The sequence below is a fragment of the Ambystoma mexicanum genome, chromosome 10 (genome assembly GCF_040938575.1).
Source record: "Ambystoma mexicanum isolate Mex_15411 chromosome 10, UKY_AmexF1_1, whole genome shotgun sequence".
NCBI classification, from domain to species: Eukaryota; Metazoa; Chordata; class Amphibia; order Caudata; family Ambystomatidae; genus Ambystoma; species Ambystoma mexicanum.
Window position 1 is genome coordinate 10,457,415 of NC_090932.1, and position 24,203 is coordinate 10,481,617.

At 47.1% G+C, this 24,203-nt stretch overlaps 1 protein-coding gene across 1 annotated transcript in view; it reads left to right on the forward strand.

The window, feature by feature from the left end:
* The window catches only part of LOC138491098 (probable cation-transporting ATPase 13A4), a 1,104,196-nt gene that overhangs the window by 579,573 nt on the left and 500,420 nt on the right, over positions 1-24,203 (forward strand). Inside the window, exon 10 of the mRNA XM_069617413.1 lies at positions 10,153-10,323. Coding sequence (XP_069473514.1) covers positions 10,153-10,323 — 171 coding nt within the window. The remainder of the gene's footprint in view (positions 1-10,152; positions 10,324-24,203) is intronic.

Below are 24,203 nucleotides of genomic sequence, written 5' to 3' on the forward strand. Positions count from 1 at the left end.
TCTTATATTCTTCTTATCAGTACATTTCAATTTTCAATAGTGTTCATAATTTAAACAATAAACATCCTGATATCTTGATAGGAGTTATACAAATTTGAGCGGACTGAATATCCACCTATTCACTACTATACATTTCTGGTTCATTAGCCCTTCTTCAGGTGTAGATATCTGGAGATTGGTTCTGTAAATTCAGACACCCTGCCTGAACAAAACTAAGGAAAGTCTGAGTCAAAGAGTTCAACGGAAAAGTCGGTCTGTGTCCAAAACCTACCCTTGCCCTCACAATTATAACTAACAAATGTGTAGGGATGTCAAAGTCAAAAGAACTTGTGTTCAACTCAAAGTTCTGAGCGTCTTCCAGCTCACAGCTTACTTTCATCTCCCCCTTCCCCAAGCATACGAAAGTTCCATGAAAAAGGCTTACAATTACCTTGCTAAAGTTCAAGGTTTTGTAGTTGGGGTTCCCTTCCCCAGGCTTCAAGCAACACAGTTCTAAACAAGAGGGGTCTTGAGACTCTGTTCTCAAGACGATAAGTGTGGCTCCTTTAAATCATAGGGTTCCCTTCCCCAAGACTTCAACTCTGCTATGAATATTTGTAGCAGTCTTTCCAAAAAGACTCAAAAGAAACAGTAGGTCAACTTGACCCTTCTTCTGGCTCTACCAGCACATATCCAGTGCTGCGCAGTGTCCTTATATTTCACCATTCAGGGCCCTCTGGTCTAGGCATAGTTGTTAGACTGCATGGCCCACCCATTACATGTTGTGCAACCATGGCCCTGGGACTCCTCACCACAGGTTCATTGGCACTTGCTCTTGTGCACCAAGTCACCTTCACTTAATTCTTTAGGTTGGCCTCTTGGCTGTATGTAAAGTCTTGGCCTCTGTTGGCTCTTTCTTGTTAGCTTTGGGGTCCCACCGGGTTGGTACTCTTGTTCAGAAGAGAATTGCCTAGCATTTCGGTGCTGGACTGCCCCAGGGCAGGACAAAGACTGATATGGTTGGGATATTTCTCTTCTGCGAAAGATAGTGAGATAAAGACTCTGGGCAAGTCTCTCGTAACCAGGACTAATGTCTGGCAGAGAGTCTCCCAGGACCCCCCTTGTTATCGGCTCTTTCTTGTTAGCCTTGGGGTCCTGCCACCATGGGTCGCACACCTCCTGTCAAACTGTGCCCTTCTCAAACTGTAATTACTCATTAAAGTTCACTGTATGGCACATTTTAGCCTTGATGTCTTTAGCTTCAGGTTTTGGGTTAAATCCTTGTGTACCATACATTTGATATTATTTATATTCAGTTCAATTTTCAATGTGAATTGGTGTTGCTTAATTTGTAAGATCTCATTCAGTTTTGTGTTTAATGTGCTTATTTGCTTCAGGATTACTTTCTCATTTGGTTCGGTATTTAATATGTTTTATATGCACTTGTTTGCTTCGTGATTAAGTTTTCAGTTAGTTCAATATTCAACATGCATTGATTTGTGTGAAAGGTACGTTTTCCTTTAGTTCAGTATTCAGTACAAGGTCTGCTATTCACTTGCGGTCTTTCACGAGTGCCCTAGTGCTTAGCCTCCCTTCCGACACTCGCTGGCTTCTCACAAGTCCTCCTGGTGGTTCCCGTGACTTCCTCTGACTTCCTGAAGTGTGGAAACCAGCCTGCGTGAGTCCAGCTTGCCTGCCGTGTGCTTCTCTCTTTGCACGCCGGTTCCCAGGCTGTTTTCTCAATGCGGACGGCGTCCTCGCAACACCAGACTCCTTGTTAGCAGCTCCGGCTGCTCGCACATGGAGAGGGAGACTCCCAGACCTGCGGAAACCAAACGGCCCACTTTCTTCGGGTCCCACAAGTCCTCCTGGATGATTTCCGGCGTTGTGGCTCTCTCAGATCCCACCACAACTTCCTCCACATAAGGGGTGCCTGCTGCTTACCCTCTCGCTCTATGTTGTGTCTGGCTGATTTCCTTTTATACGCCTGCAGCCCCTTGACAGGCTGCAGGTGTGATTGTCCATTTAGCCCTCACTACAATTAAAGGGACATGCCTGACCCTCACAAGGTCTGGCAGGCATCTTCTTCGTCCCAGTACCAAAGTGGTCAAAGGTGTAATCTTCACTGCTCTTAGTGGTCTATTCTTCGTCCCAGTACTGTCAAGCATCAGATGTGGGAGATTGAGGGGAAATGGCATATAATAGCCCATAAAGGTTGGAGGAGTGTTAGATTGGTCATCCACAGGAAAAGGAGATACCATGTCTCGCCCAAGGGTACCTGTCAAACTTATACTGAGCATACAGTTTGACATTCCCCGGAATCACAGAAAAGAATACAGGTATGTTCTACTGTTTCAGTAGTCTTGATCTTTCTGTAGAATACAGACCTTCCAACTGATGTACTCCTCTAGCTGATGAATTCTACAGCTACAGTAGTGAATCAATGGAAAGGGCAACAGACACAATTAACAGGAATTCACCAGGCTGAAAAAAGACACCATTCAGTATCTAATGATGGGGCTTTAAACTAAACGGGATGCTGTACCCGATATCAACCAAGACTAACCTGTGTGATCTTCCAGAAGCAAGGAATACTGTAAATCCAGTTCCAGGTGAAAGAGTAATAACTGCTCAAAGAAATCCAAAAAGAAGCAACCAACGACCAGGGAAGGAAAGGTTAGTATGGGAGCTACTACCCGAACGGCACGAGGGACGCACTAGCAACGGGTAGGTGCACTACTGGAGAGCATCCATAGAGTTCAAGTGCATGTCTGTAGTTCGTTAGTAAGTAAAGATGTGGTCAACCGTGGCAGCAGCTGTGCGTGGTGGAGAGGCAACCATGCCAGTAGCAGTTCATCAACAAAAACAAGGTAATACCAGTTGAAGAGAATAGTTGTGCCCTTTTGCGTGGTAATAAACAAATAAAGTCTGTTGAGGAGAGGCAGTCTTTTCCGTTTGGTGACAAGCAAAATAAAGACCGCAAAGCAGAGGCAGGTCTGTAACCCCAAAACTAACAGCTGCTGACGGAATATGTATTTCTCAAGAATAAACACCCACGCTGGTAAAAAATGACGGCGTGGGATTCCCACGAATGAACGCCGGCGCTGGAAATTAATGGCGGAGCAGGAGGAAATCTCCAGAGGAGGCGCCAGGGAAACTCACTGGATGATCCTGTGAGCAAATAGCTGTAGAAAAGGCTCAAAGCAGGACTCTGCAAGGCTCAGTGAGAAGATGAGTAAACACTGGAGGCTGGCGAATAAGGAATACCACTAGATACAAAGTAGCAGAATAAGTATCAAGGCGTAGCAAAACAGCTTCAGAACGGAATTGTTATTAGACGCACCGAAAATCCGCCTGTGTTTGATTTAAATAACTTCACCCCGATGTTCGTAGAACGGCACTCTGGATCACGTGACATACGCATGGTGTCCTTGACAGGGACGCCATCTCCAAGGCAACATTCTGTATAATCGCCAATGTGAATAGATCGGCCTGGCTGCCGTTCTTCGCGCGAAATGTCTGCGTTTAAGCTCCGTAAGAGCAGACAATCTAGCAGAACCAGAGAGAGATGCTGTAGCAGCCATGACCGTACCCCACCCCCTCTCCTCAAAGACTCTCCACCCAGGTGATCCTTCCTCGCTTTTCACATCGCCAGGGTCAGGATCCAATAGCGATGGCCTTTCCCTGGGGCCTAGTAGTGAGAATACCCTCCGGTTTCTCACATCCCTCTCTCCATGTTCCAGTAGCACCTGTCAGGAGATGTCACAATCCCTGCTCCTACCTCGGCTCCCACGCTGATTAAGCGCTGCATGCCTGTATCAGCAATACACACATGGAAATTGCTGTGGCGGATCAGGGACAGGCCTTGCAGGCAAAAACGATATTTCCCTGCACCCCTATCTCCTCCTCCACATAACGTGGCTACGTCTGTCCCCATGATTGCAATACGGACGCCGGATGCAAAAAGCACTGCGTTTCTCTTGGTTCAGTGCTTCTCAGCTGAACTGTTTGTCAGCGAGCATTGCTGCATTCTATCCGTATCCTGCTCTTGCCCTCTTAGACCCTGGCCTTTGTTTCACAGACTGCCTTTGTATTTTCCCCTCGGATTAGATGAAATGTTGGATTGATCGTCAGGATTGCTGGCACCTCTCGGAACGCCGTATGTATTGCCTTGGATTCTGATTTGGAACTTTGTCTACAACGCTTACTGGTTTTTGTGACTTGGGACTTGGTTTGGATATTCCCTGGTTCTGTTTCTTTTCTCAGTCCAAGAAGATGTATTGCTCCCTCCCAGTTGTTACCTCCAGGAGTAATTAAGGGCTGTTCTAGATTCCTAAAGGCACGTGTCATTACTTTGGGGAACCTTTATGGGGATGGTCCCTTAGACTCTTTACTAATCTCATTTCTTTCCATTTAAGTATTAAAGGTACCAGGTGGCACTTTTTGTTCCCGTTATTCTTTTTCTCCAATTACCTGTCCAGTAGAGTCTGCGTATACCTCCCTGACCGTTTCATTGGGGTAAAGGACATTAGTTAATCTAGGACCTGGACTCTGACATGAGAGCTGGTAGCCGCCGGACCCGTAATGATTTACCGGTGCCTGACTTGCCGGAAACACTGGGGCATTACAACCCCGGCAGTCCGGTAAGTCAGGCGCCGGTAAAATGTTGATCCCCATTCCCATGGAGTCCCATAGTACTCCATGGGAGTGGGGACCATGCAAGCACCGGCGCCGTTAATAACGGTGCCGGTGCTTCTGTGAATGTCTGCAGGCGGGTGCCATTCTGCCCACCACGTCTGACCCTGGCGGGCAGAACGGCACCCGCCCGCAGACTTGTAGTTTGCCGGTCCGAAAACAACGGTGCTGGTAAGCTTACCAGCACCGTTGTTTCCAGACCCGCAAACTTGTAATGAGGGCCTATGTCTTTGTGCCAACCCATAGAGAATGACTGCCAAGTCAGTCATTGACACCTTATTGAGGGGCAGTTCCAGAGGTAGCTCCTCTGCTGACCTCAGTAATGGTCAGACCCAGTGGAGGGAGAGTGCAGTGACCAGTCATGTGCTACTCATTGGTCCTCCACAGGAGGATGGTCTGAGAGACTTGTTAGGTGTCTCCCAAGTTGGTGGGCCTGGAAAGGTTACCACAGAGTTCCCTATGAATAGTTTGGAGGATTCTGTCTTGAGGGATGGAATTGGAGCCCTTCTTATGGCTACAGAAAGGGTACCAGATACATCCGAGTGTACCCCTGTCCTGTGCCAGAGCAGCCTTTCTACAGGCTTCAGTGAGGATGGCCTAATGTCTCCTCACCTGACCCCACATCAGCAAGGCGAGGTGGAGATTGTCCTTAGGCAATCTCCCCCTTGTTGGCACAGAAATCCACTATAACAGGTGTGAGCCAGACTGTTATGGGAAGTGGTGAACCCTCTAGGTGGTGTGATGGTTCAGACCCACACACAAGAAGTTCTAACAGTTGGTGTGAGAGCAACCCTGTGTTGGAACGAGGGGGGTTGAGCTCGCTACCTGTCATGGGTCCAGTTCAGTTCACAGGATCTGGATCAACATACATGTGCAGTCAGCCTGGGCTTCTATATGGACACTAGAGCCCTGTAACCTGCCCAAAGGACGGATGCACACTCCCCACCAAGAGGTGACAACTCCGTGGATCAGGTCTGCACTGAAAAGTACAGTAGCATTTTTGGTCTTTCTGCAGGGTATGGCAACATATCCCTGTCAGTCTATGCTAAGGAGACAACAGCAGTTTCGACCTTTTCAGAGCCTTGCTTCAGTGTATTGACTGCTGAATCGGTGACTGCAACTGACACCTGTCAAATGAGAGTGGACCCTGCTCTGAATGAGAGAGAGGATCTCTGCAATGCATATTTATTTATTGTTCACTTGTCAGGCGCTTATACAGGAAGTGAACACTGTTTCAAAGCGCCCAAAGGGCAACAGGGAGGGAACATGGGAAAGAAACACAGTACTATACAAAGAAATATAAAGTACAGTGAGGGAGGAATAACGGACAAACCTACTATGCCTTGTGAGTATTCAGAACGTGCAAATGCAGCAAGGAGGAGTGAAGTGGGAGTCAGTGCTGGGGTGTCTGTGCTCGTGGGTGAGACACAGAAGAAGTCCCAGGTATGGAAAATGCTACACGGCATGGAGCTGCATTGGGTGGCAAAGTGAGAGTCTCCAGGGCGCAGGGTGTGCAGAAGTATGTGCTGGAGGCAAACAGAAGCTAGGCGACTGGGAGGGAGAGGTAAAGGGTTCTGAAGATGCATAAGGGCCCTGTACACCAATCACAGCAACTGTGAGATTAGCAGAAGACAGAAGAAGGGAAGGAGGAGCTAAAGAGGAAAGTTCCTGGAATTTAAGAAAGTTCTGTTCAAGACGCCGAGGGAGGGGGAGACTGTTCCATTGGAGGGAACCATCTGAGGAAAGAGATCAACCTCCGGCCCTCTGTTTAGCTAAACGCTTTGCACACAGCAAGTTGGTGCCAGTGGAACAGAGAGGTGTAGAGGAAGGAAGGAACTGTGAATAACTCCAAAGACCGTGTTTCAGGACCTTCATCAGGCCAACTTGTTCTGGATGACAACTGTTAGAGTGGATTTCTAAGCTCTGCCCTGGGGGACAGATGTTTTGGAGGCCGCCCTTGTTGGATGAACTGGGGCCACTTCTGGGAAGAGAGCCAGACCAATTCCCGGTAGCTTGGAGAGCAGCCAAGGATACACGTCAGGAGGGATGAGGGTGATAAGAGGTCTCTAATGAGCACACACAGTGAAACACCAAGAATTACAATTAGACAGTAGTATACTAAAAATATACTATGTATTTACGGGCCAATAACAACACAAGTGAATCATGAAATACCACACAAGCAACACACTATGTAACATATACAATCACTGAAGTCAGTGCGAGAAAGTTAAGAACTCCACCAAAAACAGCGAGTAACATTTTTAGCACAGACAACCTTCAGACATGACAAACAAAACTTTATAAATCTAGCCCCAAGATGAATGGAGCCTTGTGCTAAATGTTCGATGCACACGTAAAAGCACCCGGTAGTGTGTAAAGTTCACAAAGTACTTCTTGGGCGACACAAAAAAGTTTTGGGGATGGATTTTGAAGGGGCGGATGGGTTTCAAAACTCAGGTGAGGTTCTTCTATGATGAATGAAGCTGTTCCTGACGGAGGGCCTTAGGGAGCGAGTACTACCCAAGCCAGAAGGAAGCCCAAAATAACCTTCAATGAGTAAATACATTTGGATGAACAAAGGGCCACTGGTAAGTGACTTCACTACTCACTGCCCTTAGCTCGGTTTTGGTCAAGACTTGGCAGGTCTACAGGTAGTCACTGGAGGTTCGATTGCCCATCCTCATTTCGGCTTCCAGATGCACAGGCACTGCGGGTGCCGAAACGGGTCCTGTATGGGAAAGGAGCTGCTACTCTTGATTCAGATGAAGAATGAAGAAAACACTGATGCAGCAGGACTCAGGGCACAGGAAGGAATGTGGGAAAACTGTCTTCAGTGACTGGCAGTGTCGCACAGTGACGCAGGGACACCAAACTCTCGCAGCACGACACAGCCTCTTATCTCGCGACCCAAAGGAGCTGGGACAGCAGAATTCTGCAGAAGGGTGCTTTGTACAGCAATCTGGGATTCCCCATAGTCTTGGTTCAAAACTCAAAATGTTGAGGATACTGCACGGTACCCAAGGTTTCAGCTGGTCAGTCCACGGGGTGGCCCAGGAACACCTCCTGGGTGTGCCAGGTGCGAGCACTCGCCTGACTTTGGATATGGGGGCCCTGCATCCATTCCAGCAGATCCGCAACAGATTTGAATGGATCTGCAGAAGGAACCAAGTATCCTGAAGAACCGAGCAGAACAAAGGACGATCCTGAGACGCACTGAAGAGGGTTGCCACCCGAATCCCCTTTTCCCCATTGAGCCCTGCTTCAGCTTTATCTCAGAAGACCTATGAAGGTGCTTTGAACCCTTGGAGTGGTGGGACCAATCAGTCTCGACACCTCCGAGTAAACCCTGCAATTAAGCCTGCTCGGAAGTGTCCCTGGGCCATCCAGTGAACTGACCAGCTGAAATCTTTTTGACCCAAGACTTTGGGGAATCCAGCTTATCCTACAAAGCACTCTTCGACTGAACTTTGATGTCCCAGCACCTTTGGGTCATGAGATACAAGGCTGAGTCGTACCGCGAGAGTCTGGTGCCCCTGCATCACTGTGCCACAGTGACAGTTGATGAAGACAGTTTTTCAGCGTTCCTTCCAGTGCCATGAGCCACGCTGCATCAGTGTGCCCTTCGTTCTTCTTCTGAATTAACAGGATCCGCTCCTGTCCCATACAGGAACTGTGTCTGCACCTGCAGCACCTGTGCACCTAGAAACCGAACCGAGGGCAGTAAAACGAAGGCTTGACGATCACTTCTAGACCAGTTTTGTTTCAGACTGGACAGAACTAAGGGTGGTGAGTAATGAAGTCACTTACCGGCGGCCCTTTGTTCATCCAAACGCAATTACGCATTGAGGGTTATTTGGCCTTCTCTTTGGCTTGCGTAGTATTCGCTCCCTAAAGCCCCCCAAAAGTCGTGAACAGCTTTGTTCACCATAGCAGATCCTCTCCTAACTTTTGGAACCCGTTTCACTCCTTCAGAATTCGTCCCCTAACTTTTTCCTGCATCCTAAGAAGTACTTTGTGAACTTAACGCTGGATGAGGCGCTTTTACGCACATATCGAACATTGAGTACAATGCCCCATTCATATTAGGGCTGGGTTTATACAGTTAGGATTGCAATCTCTGAAGTTTGTCAGTGCTATACAAGTTATTTGTCCTTTTCCTTTGCATGTATTGGTGGAGTTATTAACTTCCTTGCACTGACTCCAGTGATTGTATATATGTTACATAGTGTGTTGCATCTGTGGTATTTTACAATTGCCTTTCATGATTAATTTAGGTTGTTAGTGGGCCTATAATAAATAGTACATTTTAGTATACTACTGTCTAATTGTAATTCTTGGTGTTTCAGTGTGTGTGCTCATTAAAGACCTCTTATCACTCTCATCCCTCCTGAGATTTAGCCTTGACTGCTCTCCAATCTACCGTGAATTGGTCTGGCTTTCCTCCCAGACGTGTTCACCTGTTTCACCTAACAAGGGTGGCCTCCTAAACATCTGTCCACCAGGCCAGAGTTTAGAAATCCGTACTAACAAAAGGTCAAAAAGGTAAGAGTTGAAACAGAAGTTTTCAGGATAGGATAAACACTTGGTGGCAGGTGAGATGGAAAGGTGGGGTTATGTGTGGGCAAACGGGTATGTTTTGAGGCTCTTTCTGAAAGTGGTGATGATGGGTGTAGTGCGGGCCAGGTGCTTAGTGCTGGTGCTGGAGCTGAGCTTGCGGAGCCCATTCCCGATCCATCCTCAGCCTCTGGTCTGTTTCCTCCTGCCAGAGGCAGTTCTCTGTGCAGCAGCAGCAGCTACTGGTCCCAATCCTGTCTTAGTAGCTCCTGGACACATCTCATTTCTTCTAATATCTACTCAGCCAATTGCAGAGAGTCCAAGACTGTCTTGTTACTGCCCCCAAATTTCAACCGAGCAGCTCTGCTCCTAAAACCGAAAGCCCCAAATGTGAGCCCCAACCTACGTGCCTGCGACCCACCATCTTCCTTTGCATGCTCTGTGGCCGGCATGGCATCTATAGCCTGGAGGCCATGCACATGTGGATATCGGGCAGGGTCACAATGCCTTGAACCACAGCACTGCAAGGGTGATGTCAGTGTGTGGCTCTTGGAGCTCCATGCTGGGGTCCACAAGATGTCTGTCGCATTTGGTTGGTTATGGATGCATTCAGAGGCTGTGTTTGTTAGAATTATAATCAAGTTACAACACACATAGCCGACACTAGGGGTACATGCATGGCTGCATCTCGCAGTGTAGCTTCTAAGGGTGTTTAAAACATTAATAAAATGTTAATACTGTAGATGTGTATATATCCGAAGGCCATGCCACTGGTTCTGTATTCTCCAGTGTAAAAGCCCTATCCACTGCATTTATAGTACTGAGACACTGGCACCACTGAAGCAGGCATTACTACGAGGGGTGCTTGTGTAGACTAACCACATAGTGTCCACATTATAACACAATAATCTGTCTTTTAAGGTGAAAGCATCCCTGTAACCAAGACCCCGCTGCCACACATGGACGACTCCATGCCTTGGAAAAACCACAGCGCTGAAGACTACAGACAGCATATGCTCTTCTGCGGGACCGAGGTCATCCAGACCAAGGTGGCGGGCCACAGCCCTGTGAAGGCTGTCGTGCAAAGGACAGGTGATTATGACACGTATTTTCAGTTTTAGCCATGTTTGCCATGCCTAGGGCATGTCATTTGAATGATATTCCAATCCGTGAATGCTTTAATGCGAGTACATGCATTTTGAACGGTATTACCCAAATTGTTTGTTTACAATTGTTCGAATGAACAATTGACCGAATTTAAAGGGTCACAATTGACCTTTTCACAATTGACCGAATATATATATATATATCGGTTTGGTAATATATATATATATGGGTTTTGGGGGGTTTGGCGTTGGGTGGGGGGTTGTGGGGGGTTTCCCCCCACACATATGGTACAATTGACCTTCACAATTCGGTCAATTGTGAAAAGGTCAATTGTCATTCGAGCAGTTGTAAAATGATCAATTCGTAATTCGTATACAACCTTTTGAACTGCATTTTGAATTACATTCAGTGATTTGAAAGAATTCACAATTAAGAACAAACGATTTACATTTAGTTAAGATTTCTGGGCTGTGTGCCATTGTTTGGGAACACTTGTGCAGTTAGTGTAAGCAAAACCTCTGTCTTCTGAAAGTCTGGGAAATGTTCCAATTGCCCCGGCTATAGCAAAGAAAATGGAAATAGGAAATATTTAAGGAACTACAATGAACTACGCTTCCTGGAAGGCCAGATGCTGTGGCTGTAATCTGATTAACGAATCATAAAACTAGGTGAAGCGTTCAAGCAATTCGCTGTTGGCCTTGCTTGAAGACACAACAATCTATTTGCTCCTGCCAAATGCTGACGGTATGATGGTGACCTCAGAGGCATTCTGCTCCTGCTAAATGCTGACCGTAAGGGATGACCTAAGCTGCGTCCTGCCCCTTACGCTGATAGGGTAAAAATGATCTAGGTAGCCTCCTGCTACTTACTCTGATAGTTAGAAAGTGAGGTAAGCAGTGGGGTGTGACTATGAAATGAGCTGGCTATGGGAGAGAGAAGGGCTGTTCTGACTGTGCTGGAAGAAGAAAGGAGGCAGACGAACAAAGGCTGGAGGACACCCAGAAGCTGGCTGGAAACTCTTTCCATGTAAACCCTATGGAGGGGGGGTGGGCAAACCGCCTCCTTTTTTCTGCCTGACTTTTTAAAGCCTCTGAAATTCGATTTTATGGCTTTTTGAGTAGAAGGATGACTTTTTCTCTTTGCTTTTGAGATTAAACTACTACTTTTGACTACAGGCTTCAGGACTCCCGCCTCCACTTATCTCCCTACCTTCTGAGGATAGTAGTGAGTATGAGCACCTGTTTTACACATCTTTTAATATCACATTGGGGAAGAAGAGCGGTATTGAGGGGTCAGATCATTGCATGAGGTTGCCAAAGTGAGATCTGATGACGTAGACCCGTTCCCTTGAAGTGGCTAGCATGCTTCTGAAATGATTGATGGCTCTTGGGGCAGTGACAAAGATGGCTGCTTACCCATTAATAATCTTTTTCATAGAAGTGTTATGTTTAGTGACTATATTGGTAGCAATGTTTCTATATTTATTTGTCATCATTCAGAAGATTTACACTACACAGGGGAGTGTAAGAGTATTCATGGATTGTATATTTCTGAGCATCTTGTCATAAGCATTGGAACATGTGCATAATGTGTGGGGCACCGTGCATTGATATGTGTTATACGGTGCACGTCTTTAATACACAAGCAAAGGGTTACTGGAAGGTTTGAGCAGTGGAGCATCAATAAAAAATGCGTGAGAGTAGCAAACCTCTACTGTGCGGATGACTGAGAGCAGCCGTTCGCGACAGGGCGTTGTTGCCTTCTCTCTTTACTGATGCACAGTGGCAGGCATTTGCTTTACCTACCCCTACACCTAGCACAGCCCCAGATGGTGGGGTCTTGGACACTCCCTGGGGGTGGAGGGAAGACTCTGGAGCTATGTCCTGTTGCTCTTTGTTGAGATTAGTGCAGTGTTTGCAGTCCCTCCCACAGTTTCACCTTAGTGTGCAGCTATCATCAATGGCATGGCCAGACCACTGACTGAAAGTGCAACTACAGGCACAGAAATGCAGTACCAGTGATCGCATTAGGGCATTATTGAACCATAGAGTGCCTAATAAACGTGCCCACTGATACCTATTGCACATTCAGCTGCGCCAATGTCTATCCCGAAGTGATGCTACTTTTTGGACACCGGTCTCTTACCTGTTTGCTTTATAAAAAGCATCCCACCTTGGTTGTATCCCGGCACTCTACATACTCCTATTAGCAAAACAAGACATACGTTCATCTTTCACCTGTTGAAGGCACAGGTCCCTGATGCTTTAGCTTCAGTAGACCCCACCCCTGACCAACTCTTAATTTTGCTGAATTGTCTTGTAATCCCTCTGTTGATTGGCCGGGATTTGATGACTGCATCCCTTTGAGGAGCATCTTGCTCTGTGTGTTGTGAAGATCACTTCAGTAAACTAATGTGTCCATCTTGTAGTCCCAACGTTAAATCCACTTTCTGATCTACTGATGGCCGGTGTGTGTTCTGTGACATTGTTTACAGATTTCAATTCATCCTAGTAGTATACCTGCCTCTGAGAGTTGCAATTCTATTAATAGCAAGGAAGCAATAATTATCCATACCACTTTCTGCATTTATTCAGTAGCTGTAAGAAACTACAACTACCACTCCCATGAATCCCTCTGCTCCTAGTCAGCCCACACACCAATCACAATCCTCGCCACAGCCCAGCATAAGCTAGAGAAATCCCCATACGCAGGTTTGGGCATTTCATCATAGGAACACGAATGGACAGTGTTAAACCATATTCTTTTTTCCAGACCACTTCTGGGAGTTCACCAGCATTTTTGACATTCAAAGACGTTTTGACTCAGTGGACTTTTCTCAGATCTTCTGGGCAACGCAACGGCCTCCTGAGTCTGTAGATGTCTGATCACTTGCACTTTTTTGTGTGCGTTGGAAAGCATCACAACACACTACCACAACATCAACTACGTCATGAAAGTGAAATGGGCATATAGGACTAATAAGCCTCTGCAGTGCTTGCTTGGTATCTTGTGTTTCAATGGCAGCTATAGGTGCAAGGATACGTGGCACTAATCGGCCAATACCGTGGAAGGAATGCATGCATTGTGAAAAAAAAACCTCTTGTGCACAGTGACACCAATAGTAAAATAGGGTTCTGGCACATGATTGTTGAGATTAAGGGCCTCATCACAAGTCTGGCAGTAACCCTTAAAAGTGGCGGTAACGGAATTAGCACCACCAGTACCGCTCTGCCAGATCATGAGCTGACACAAATACCACTGACTGTAAAAGCAGCCGGCGCTATTACAGCCGGCCTCACGAGGCACAAAGACAGCCATGTCACAAGTGTATGTTCGGCGGTATTAGCGGCAAAAACCAGCGCAAATACTGGCAAAAAACACTGAGCAGTTAACTCCAGCTTCCAGCTGTAGGTACATGAACACAGGTGGATGGAATTAAGCTGCAGGTGAACCCAATCCACCCCATAGGGCTACATAAGGCACACACCTACCCATAACACTGATTCCAACACCATGCTGTCACCATGCTGCCACCATGCTGCCACTAGCCATTGTGAGCTGGGACAGTCAGCTGCTCATGCTGCGCCTGGAGGTAGAGATGCAGGACAACTAGGCCAGGGCACAGGGAGGATGGGGCGCAGAAGGAGGAGGAGGAGGAGAGTCCAAGCAAGGCATGCACCGATCCCCAGGGTTAGGCCATCACCTTGGACCCTCAACGACAGTCAGTTGGTCACCCTGTACCACCTCAACAGGGAGACCATAAAAGAGCTGCTTACCACAATACAGGATGACATAGGGAGCAGGATCAACATCCGGACAGCTGCGCCCCCACAGCTGAAGCTAGTGTCTGTCCTACAATTCCTTGGAACTGGCACCTTCCAGCACACTGTGGCCATGATGTATGGCATGTCACAGCCCACATTCTGCGCAGTACTGGGCCAGGTTCTTGAAGCCCTCCTGCGCCAAGTGCAAAGCCACATCTCACTGCCTACCACCCCAGCCCTGGTCAATGCCATGAAGGCAAAGTTCTATGCCATTTCCCAAATGCCAAATGTGATCGCTGCCCTGGACTGTACCCATGTTGGGCTTGTGCCCCCCCCAGGCCAACGAAGCAGTGTACTGAACCTGCACGCACTACCATTCCCTGAATGTGCAAGTGACCTGTGACCCCAAACTGTACATCACCCACTGCTGTGCCCTGGTTCCACCCACAATACCATGGTCCTACGGAACAGCACACTGCCAGGATACATGGAGAGGCACAGAGGACAACGGACCTGGATAGTGGGTGAGGAGAAAAGCCAGCACACATGCGCTGCGGGTCAGATGCCCAAATGGGGGGAGAGGTGCGAATGACCATACAAAGTATGGCATGAGAAGTGAATATGAAATCTGTACTTGACCACCTGCCAAACGAAAATCACAGAACAGGCCAGGCAGCATGCACATGTCGGACCTACCTGCATGGATAAGCTTTAGTACACATACAGTAGCAACCATATACACCAGCATGAATACAGGAACCACAATGCAACATGCACTTTCCGAAGCAATGCTGACGGATGGCCACATTGCCTCACACAACAACAACCCTGCCAGTGCCACAGCCATGCATCCATGTGCGGCCAGCCCACAATGCCCACCCGTTGGCACTGGACGCCCAGGGAGGGCCCATGGGGGAAAACCCAGCATGCCATATTCACGGTGTAAATACACTGCCACAGGACAGCCACCATGTCCACTGCACATGCCGCCGACATACACTTTATGAACTGGGTGATCTCCAGACCTTTAAGATGAGTAGCAATACCCTTGAGATGGTTTGGGATGCAGATTTTATTCATACATCAATAATCGAAACGACTCAGGTAGTTGGCAAAAAAGAAAACTGTTTTAATATCAATTATCTAAAACAGGGAGTGCAACGGACATCAACGGACGTCTCAGCGCAAATTCTCTCCATGCATCTAGAAAAAAGTATTCTTTTATAGCAAAAAATCGTCATAGGTGACGTCAAACTACATATTTACTAATGTCATCCTACGTGGCAAACTACAAAACCTATCGAAGAAAGTGATAGTGTCTAAAGGGATATCTAAGTATATGTTCTATACTAGTATGGGACAGTGAAAGAAAGCAATTGGTTTATTAACATCAGGTGGGGCAACTAAGCCCTTCCCATGGACAGGTCACCATGAACGTCACTAAATACATGACGTCCCATTGGTTCTACAACTATAGGACCCTTGATTACGTGGCCCCCTACAATTGGTTGGCACTCTAACCTTTGTCAGTACTTTTCTACCTATGTCTAGCAGCACGCAGGCTGGCCATCCAGGTGCTGGTGAGCTCGTCTTAACCATAGCTTCCCACCAATTAGCATATTCATCTATCATCACCCCAGTGACCTGCTGGCAATTAGGACCTTGAAATTATCCTTGGAAGTGTTCTTAGCTCTGGAGAATTCAGGGGAGTGAAGGCACACTCTGCCCTCATGCGTAGGTGTGACCATCATATTCGTCCAACTTCATCCTTCCACGTGACTGAAGACCACGAAATCGAGCCCTAGTGTATTTAAAACACTATTTTCTACTAGACCTCTGACGTCTTCCTTGTTATTTTCATGCCTTCTGAACAGGAGTTTTGTTCTTTCGACGATATGTATCCAATGTCAGTCCACCCCAGCCTGATAAAACCTTGGCTTCTTGGCGTGGCTTCATGGCTCATCCAGCCTCGCCTTTTTGAAATTCACTTTGTAATTCATTTGCTTTCTTACTGCGACACACTGGAAAAGAGGCCTTCCTTCTTTAGCCCATCCATTCTTTACTCACTTATGCATATATGGATATATCGGCGTATGCCGCAACCTATTCACTATAAAGCTAGCCTCAAGAATGCTTAGTCTGTTTGCGTTTCTTTGCATCTGTACATGTGCAAACTGGTTGGATATCTTCGTCAGTTCTGTGGCATAAGATTCTTCACCTTGGTCCAAAGATGTCACTTAACCTTGATACTTTCTTGATGCCTTATAGAATATCTGCATTTTCTTGTCTCTTCATCTCTTCTATGTACGTCAGCTTGACTCTGCATGACGTTACCATTCATCTTGGGCATTCACTTGCTCTGCTTCTTCCGGGATTTTATTCAAATGGCCTTCATACTGTCTCGTATGCAAGTATGGCTTTCTCAATGGGAATATTGCTTCTAGGATTCTCTTTGGTATCAGTATTCTTAGTGGTTCTGCATGTGTATCACACTCTGGTTCCCAAAATATAGGTAATATGGGTGATTGCCAGTGATAGCGCTATTAGTGCCGGTTTTTCCACGGTAATACTTATTTCGGCAGAGTTTGTGCTGGGCGCGAATAGCGTTACTGCTGTAGTCAGGGACGCATTCACACCAGGTTGTGATGCTGCACTTATACTGCTGCACAATCCTGCGTTAACGCTATTTCCGCTCTGTGAAAATTGCACCGGATTACCACCCAACTTGTGATGAGGCCCTAAATTTGTTCAATGATTTGATTGGCGTAAGAAAACAGAAAATGCAGGTACATGTTTCAAGATGTGCAGCACTTCATCAGGACATACCTTTCTGTGTTTTGAATATTGAGTGGAAATGTTATTCCTTGGTTCTGGGGATTTACCCAACATATAAAGCTGGGAAACAGCCAGCCATAGACTTCTGGTCAATCACCATCCGCGAGTCTCCGGCATGCTTAACCACGTCATCCCCATATGTATAACACAGGAACTTAAGCCGTGATAAAGCACTATGCATGGTTTAAAATACATGTCACTAATTTCTTTTATTTGTATGCAATAAGGGTGCTTTGCATCCACCTAATTGGACAGTCCTCAGAACAGTGGTAGACCCTTCCCATGGTGTTATTTCATCTTTAACGATTGCTGGGTCTGTGGCTAGCTCTAACATTACATCTTACTCTTCACTCTCAAAGGATATTTTGCATCAGAAAGTCCCAAATGCCAAAGACAGCTGAACCGATTATTATGGACCAGAGGCTAGGGACCCCGAGACAAGGGAGTCGCCCAGAAATAAAGTCCTGGCCTGGCAACATCAAAGAGTGGGCCCAAGTTGTATCAGAACACAGGACATCAACCTTCTGTAGTGTGCACATTAACAACTGGTGTTCTATGGGAAACACAGACTGCATTGTGATAGGATGGGGTCAAATTTGGGACTCATCACGAGTTGGGTGGTATCCCAGCTGAAATACCACCCAACTGTAATAGCATTAGCGCCCTCCGGTCCAGCGGTATTATCCCAGGATCGCGGGTTGGGCATTAACAGTACATCCCCATTGAGTCCATTGGAGGCAATGGAGAAACTTTGGCACTAAGACCGTGTGCTAATACAGCTGGCGGTAATACAGGGCGTTAAATGGGATTTCCACCTGCAGAAAAAATCTGGAGGTAAAACAGCTTATTTAGCGCCCAACTCATGATCGGGCCAGCCCTTAAATGCAGCGGTAATACCGTTACCGCCGCATTTAAGGGCTACAGTCAAACTTGTGATGAGTCCCTAAGTAACTTATCATTGGTTTTGCGCCGATGTAAAAACCTGCTTAACATGTCATCCTTAGCAAGTTGAGAATTCTTTTGGACTGATAGCTTGTTTCATTTGCAGGACTCGTGGACCGTCTTTCTGGGTGTTAACTCTTGATGGTTCGGTGTATTTTATGTTGTGTGTTACTGAATGTTTTGTCGGTGCACTTAGGCCTATTGTCGTGCTGTGCTTATATAAGAAATGCATACAAATACAGAGCTAATCTCCATGCTCATGTATGTGTCGGAACCATATTTGAACATACAAAAAGTGCCCACAAACTGTGGTCACTCGCGTCCCCTGAACACCTATAGTTACTGGGTACCAGCCAATACTTCAGTGTTGTGTGCATCATTTAAATACAGGTCCCCTCACCACCCCAACAAGAGAATCAAAGTTTTTCCACACCATTTAAATTCAAGCTTTAGACTTTCATGAGTGTAAGAGATTAAAGAAACGCTTCCGCTCTGTTTATTTTGGGTATATTTCATAAGTTCATAATAAAGCATTCCAACATATAATGAGAGAACAATTTCACAATAAATAAAAAAATGACGATTCAATTCCGTGGACACGCCCCTTCCTCAGGAGCACTCACTCTTCCCCAGACCTTTAGTATTCGCCCTTTTGTGGCAGGCTCTATGGTCTAAACGCATGTATATCACATTAGTATTGTAAATTACAATATTTTACTTTAACACCTCTCTTTCAAAATCTCTGTCATGGATTGATAAGTGCTTATTCACTTGGTGAGGATTAGGTGTTGAAATTCCACACTTTAGAATATTACACACTTAAACAGGTATTTTCTCTTCGAACAATGACAAAAGAAAATGCAAGGTTTAAAGGTTCAAACTCCCACAAGCCTCTTCTCTTCTGGTAGTCCTGAGGCCCTTTCATTCCACATATCCAGTGCCTGCTCAGGGTATAAACTCCCCCGGCCCCAGGTCCTTTCCTCTTTCTTTGACTGCAACCAAGTCTTTCTTCAACCAACAATTTCCGAAAACCAGTTTACTCCATATCCTGGATGTCCTTGGATCTTTCGACTTTCGGCACCACATGTCCAACGGGACAGCTCGCCTTGTCATGATCCAGTCATTCCAACCTTTCAGGTCGGCTTCTGCTCGTCTCCTACGGAAAAGGATAGAACACCATGAGGGCGGGAATGCACAAAGTCTAAATACATGTTATGGGTACATAACAATGACCATGGCTTTTGACATTCTTTTGGGTGGGATATAATGCTCACCTACGTGTCTTTAATAGAATCAAGACTGACCTGCGCTGTAAGCCTGGCCAATCTTCATTCTAAGACAAGACGGGAGGCAAGCATTATGCTTGTTCTAAGCTTGCCACCATTCTATTAGTCCTATCCGACTCAGGTTTAAAATAAATTGTTTTAAAAGTGGATTCTGATGACCAGTTTGCTGACTTCATTATATCTTGCAAGGAAACTCCTGCTCCGAAAGCTCCAGAAGCCATTGCGCCCCTAACAGAATGCGCACCAAATATGGCTAAGTCAGTACCAGCCCACTGCATTACATCTCTCATCCATCTAGTGATGGTCGCTGTGGCTAAAATGTGTTGTAGCGTCCTCGTAATCCTTAATGCATTGGGCCACACATATCTTCTTATCTATGAAGTGAGGGTAGGAAAGCAACTCTTTGTTCTCTTGGCTATGCTGAACGCTACCCCTTCCGGGTAAAATATCTTTCTATCCACTTCCAGGGCCTTCACGTCCGACACTCTTCGACACGCTGTAAGACATAACAGCATCACTAGTTTCCCTGAAAGTTGTGAGCGGGAAAGACTGTCGTTCTCTGGCCATCTCAAACAGTTGCAGAACGTCTCGAACATGCCATAAAACTGCGTACTTAGGTTCAGGCGGTCTTTTTAGTTTCATTCCTTTGAGCAGTCGAATGACTGCCGGATGTTCTCCTACCGGATTGCCCTATACTTTGGTGTGCACTTCCGACAATGCGGATCTATACACTCCTAGAGTCCTGTACACGCCACCTTCTTGAAACCTGCTCACCAGTAAATTGAGCATGTCTACTATAGGTGCTGAAATGGGAACCAGAGTTTGTTCCCTGCACCATCGTGACCATTTGTCCCATGCTGACCTGTAGCTCCTCTGCAGCAAACTGCGAAATGCCTGGCAATTCCCATCTCTTCCTTAAACCCTGCAGGCAATCAATCGCAGCAAACCACTTTCTATCATCGTGTGGCAGAGTCCGGCTGGGTTGAGGAGAAGCTCTGGGTGATGCGGGACTATCCTCGGAAAATCCAAAGAAAGTTCCATCGCTACTGAAAACCAAGGGTGGGAATTCCAGAATGGAACGATCAACACTAACTCCACCTCTTCTCTGCCGGCTTTCGCTAGAACTCCCGTGATCATAATGAACGGCGGGCATGCATACTGGACTGCTCCCGACCACTGCTGTAGGAATGCGTCTGTACCCGCTGCACCTGGGTCCACCCTCCAACTGAAGTACCTGCACGTCTGGGCGTTTAGTCTGGATGCAAACAGATATGTGTCTAGGGGACCCCATAAGTCCTGAAACTGTCGGAATATCTGAGGCCTTAGCTTCCAATCGCTGGAGTCTAGCAGATAGCGAGAGTTCCAGTCCTCAACGCTGTTCGGCGTTCCCGGCAGGTACTCTGCCGCTACTGCAATCTGATGCTGGAGGCAGTAATGCCAGAAATCCTTTTCTAACTCTGCTAGCATTCTGAATCTGGTCCCTCCTAGCTTGTTTATGTGGCAAACCTCCGAGATGATGGCCATCTTCAGCAACATGCAACACTGGACTCTGTCCTTGGTGAAGGCTTGTACTGCGAAAGAGCCCGCTAGTAGTTTGCAACAATTTATATGCAATTTCAATTCTTCCTCTGACCATTTCCCCCCTCTCTCTGCATGTTCGCATCTGGCACCCAAACTTCTCTGCAAGTATTGGACTCTATTACTATGTCTGGCACATCGCTGATGGTATCCTAACCCTCCTTGCATGTGCCTGATATTGAGCTGCTGGAGCGCTCTGTAATGGAGCGGTCCGGGAAAAATCGCCTGGATAGAGGCCGCTAGCAGTCCGACTATCCTGGCCAGATTCTGAAGCGAAATAGTTCTCTTCGCTATTATTGTTCTGAGTTCCTTCTTGATCGCTCTCACTTTGTGACCTGGGAGCTCTAGAGTAGCTTTCACAGTGTCTATCGTAAATCCCAAGAACTCTATCCTCTGCATTGGCTGCAGCTGTGACTTGTCTAGATTCACTAGAAACCCCAGTGAAGATAGAAGATTGAACACCCAACGGACATTGTCGACGAGCAAGGTTTTGTTTGTGCCTAGCACGAGAATATCGTCTAGATATATTATAATCCGTGTCCCCTTTTCTCTTATGGCCACGGCCACGGGTCTCATCATTTTGGTGACTGCCCACGACGTGGATGCTAGCCCGATTGGGAGACATGCGAAACACCAAATCTCTCTGCTCCACTGGAAGCGAAGATACCTTCTATGTGCTATCGCTATTGGTATTGTCAGATATGCGTCTCTGAGATATAGGCGTGCCAACCAATATGCCGAACGCAGGAGGTCCCTGAGTAGGTGAATTCCCTCCATCTTGAAATGATTCTACACAATCCACTCATTTAAACACTTCAGATTTATAACCGGCCTGATCTTGTCTCCCCTGTGCACTAGAAACATGTTGCTGATAAACCCCGGACCCACTTGGGAATCGCGCTCTATCGCTTTCTCGTGCAATAAATTTACCAATTCGCTCTGCAGCAGCGCTGCTTCCTGAGTGGGCATATGGATTGCGTGAGGTTAGTTCCTCTGTATGGGATCACCTATGAACTCTAGTCGCAGGCCCGCTACAGCTTGGAGCACCCATGTATTGCTGGACAAAGCCCGCCATGCGCTCAAGAATCGAAGGGTTCTGCTCCCTACTTGCATACATGCTACACTTACCGCCTGTGTCACTTGACTGCCGGTAGGCTCCGCTACCTCTGTGTCCCCTCAGGAATCTTGATCTTGCCGGGAAGAAGGAATCCTGGTTCCTTCCTTCACAATATTGGGCTTGTTGGCCTTGGGGTCTGCGATTGAAACTGTAGCGACCGGATGACCAACCCTGATGGCGTCCTGTCCCGGCAAAAACTCGTCCGGGAAAGATCTTCCTTATAGAACTTTGCGCCTTCCCCAAGGCGGAGTAGGTTCCCACAAACTGGGACATTTCCTTTGCAAAAGCTTCTCCGAACAGTTGTCCTTTCGCACTTTCACCAGCTTCGTAGGATGAAAGATCGCTGAGCTTTCCATCTATTTTAAGAAGCACTCCTCTCTTCCTCTCTGAGGAGAGGGCGCAGTTGGCATTCCCTAAAAGGCACACTGCCCACTGTGCCCAATTAGCGAAGGCTTGGACGTCTACCGGGGTACCAGTATCCCTAGCCTTCTCTGCTAAGTCTATTACTTTCGCCAGCGGACCGGCTAGGTGCAGGACCTTATCTTGGCATCCTCTCCATGCCCTATCCACCCCTTTCCTGATATCCCTTGATGCCTTGGTCGCAAAGGTGACCATCTTGGAATCAAGGTCTGGGGTCTCCGCCAGTTTATCTGGCAATTCTGGCCGTGGGCATTCCGCTCTCATGCAGGACCGTACCTCCTTGTCTCGTGGCTTCCAGATATGTTGCGCCATATAAAGCGCGACTCTCAGCAAAGGCACCCACTTTCGGGAGTCTAATAGCCTCGGGGTCATTCCCTGTGTTGTCCTCTTCCTCTGGGACCGCCAACTCCACCATAGGTTCTCCGGGACTCTCGTTCTCTTCTCCCCCTTCATCATCGGGCGAATAGCCCTCGTCCATGTCACCTGAATTATCCACCCCTAGGGCAGGGGGTTTGATCTGGCACTCTGATGTCTTTGCCAGGAAAGGAAGGCCTTCTTCAGTCTGGCGACTGGGTCATCCACTCTTTGGGGGTCTGAATCGACCCTCTTCTCCTTGCTCAGGGTGGTCAAAGACTTCTTTCTCTTCTGAGCTTTACACCCCTGTTCAGCCCCTCCCTGCGGGTGTCCTGCTGACGTACCATCTCCTGGGCTCAGAGCCCGTCTCTTTCTGGAGGGCTTTTGGTCTCTCTCCACCATCCATGCCTCCAAAATGTCCAGTCTCTGCGCTATAGGCTGCACGCCTTCTGAGACTGCTTGGGACAAGGAGTCTCCTAACGCCTTTTTAAAACTTGGAGACAGCTCAGTCTCTTGAAGTATGGGCATCGCCTCCCATTCTTGTTCACTATACTCAGGTGTTGTAGACTGGTAATCTCCTGTATATTGAGCCATAATGATCAGTGTTTGGCAAAACCAACGTTCTTCTGTCAGCTATTTAGTGGTTCTGAGGAGAGCAGCAGCTCTTTGATACTGCTGAAGGCCTTCTGGTAACACGATCTGTTAAATGTACCCTCTGTTCTGTTATCCAAACTTTTTTTCCTCTTGTATTACGTTTCACTGTTCATTTGCGATGTACGTTTCTCCTTGGAAAGTGCGCAAATTAAACGTTTTGGCCCGGGGGATGCTGGGAAGCTTGGCTGTGTCCTGCTCCCCCGGCTACTAACGCGCGATTTATACAGCGGCGTTCGGAACAACTATGTGGAGCGGGCCGGCTTCTCGAAACCAGCGAGTTTGCTTGTGGCTCTGGCCCCGTCTCCACAGTTCCACGCTACGGACGGAGGCTGACTAGTATTTATTCAACATGTGTGACCGCAGACCAAAAGCTCGGTGTGGCGTACTTTGTTTTAACAGATCGCAGTACTAAGTACTACTGCCCAGCAAATAGCTTGATATTAATGCGCTTTTATAAACATTAGTACGCGCTTCAAACGCTTACGCTCATAAACAGATATACATTTGGCGTTCACATTTAACATTGAAAGACAACACTTATCTCTAGTGTGGCAGCAAAAAGAAAGAGGAAAGGACCTGGGGCTGGGGGAGTTTATATCCTGAGCAGGCACCAGATAGGTGGCAGCAAAAAGAAAGAGGAAAGGAGCTGGGGCTGGGGGAGTTTATATCCTGAGCAGGCACCAGATAGGTGGAATGAAAGGGCCTCAGGACTACCAGAAGAGAAGGGGCTCATGGGACTGGTAGTGTGGAAGAGAGATAGTCAGGGCTTTAAGTGGGGTAAGAAATCAAGGGGGGGCTCTCATTTGGGGGCGTGGCTTGTGTGAGGTCGCGTGGCCTAAAAAGTACCCAAATCGTAGGGTATACACATAAATATATATAAATGTTATACATTTGTGTGCGTACCTTACTATGGTT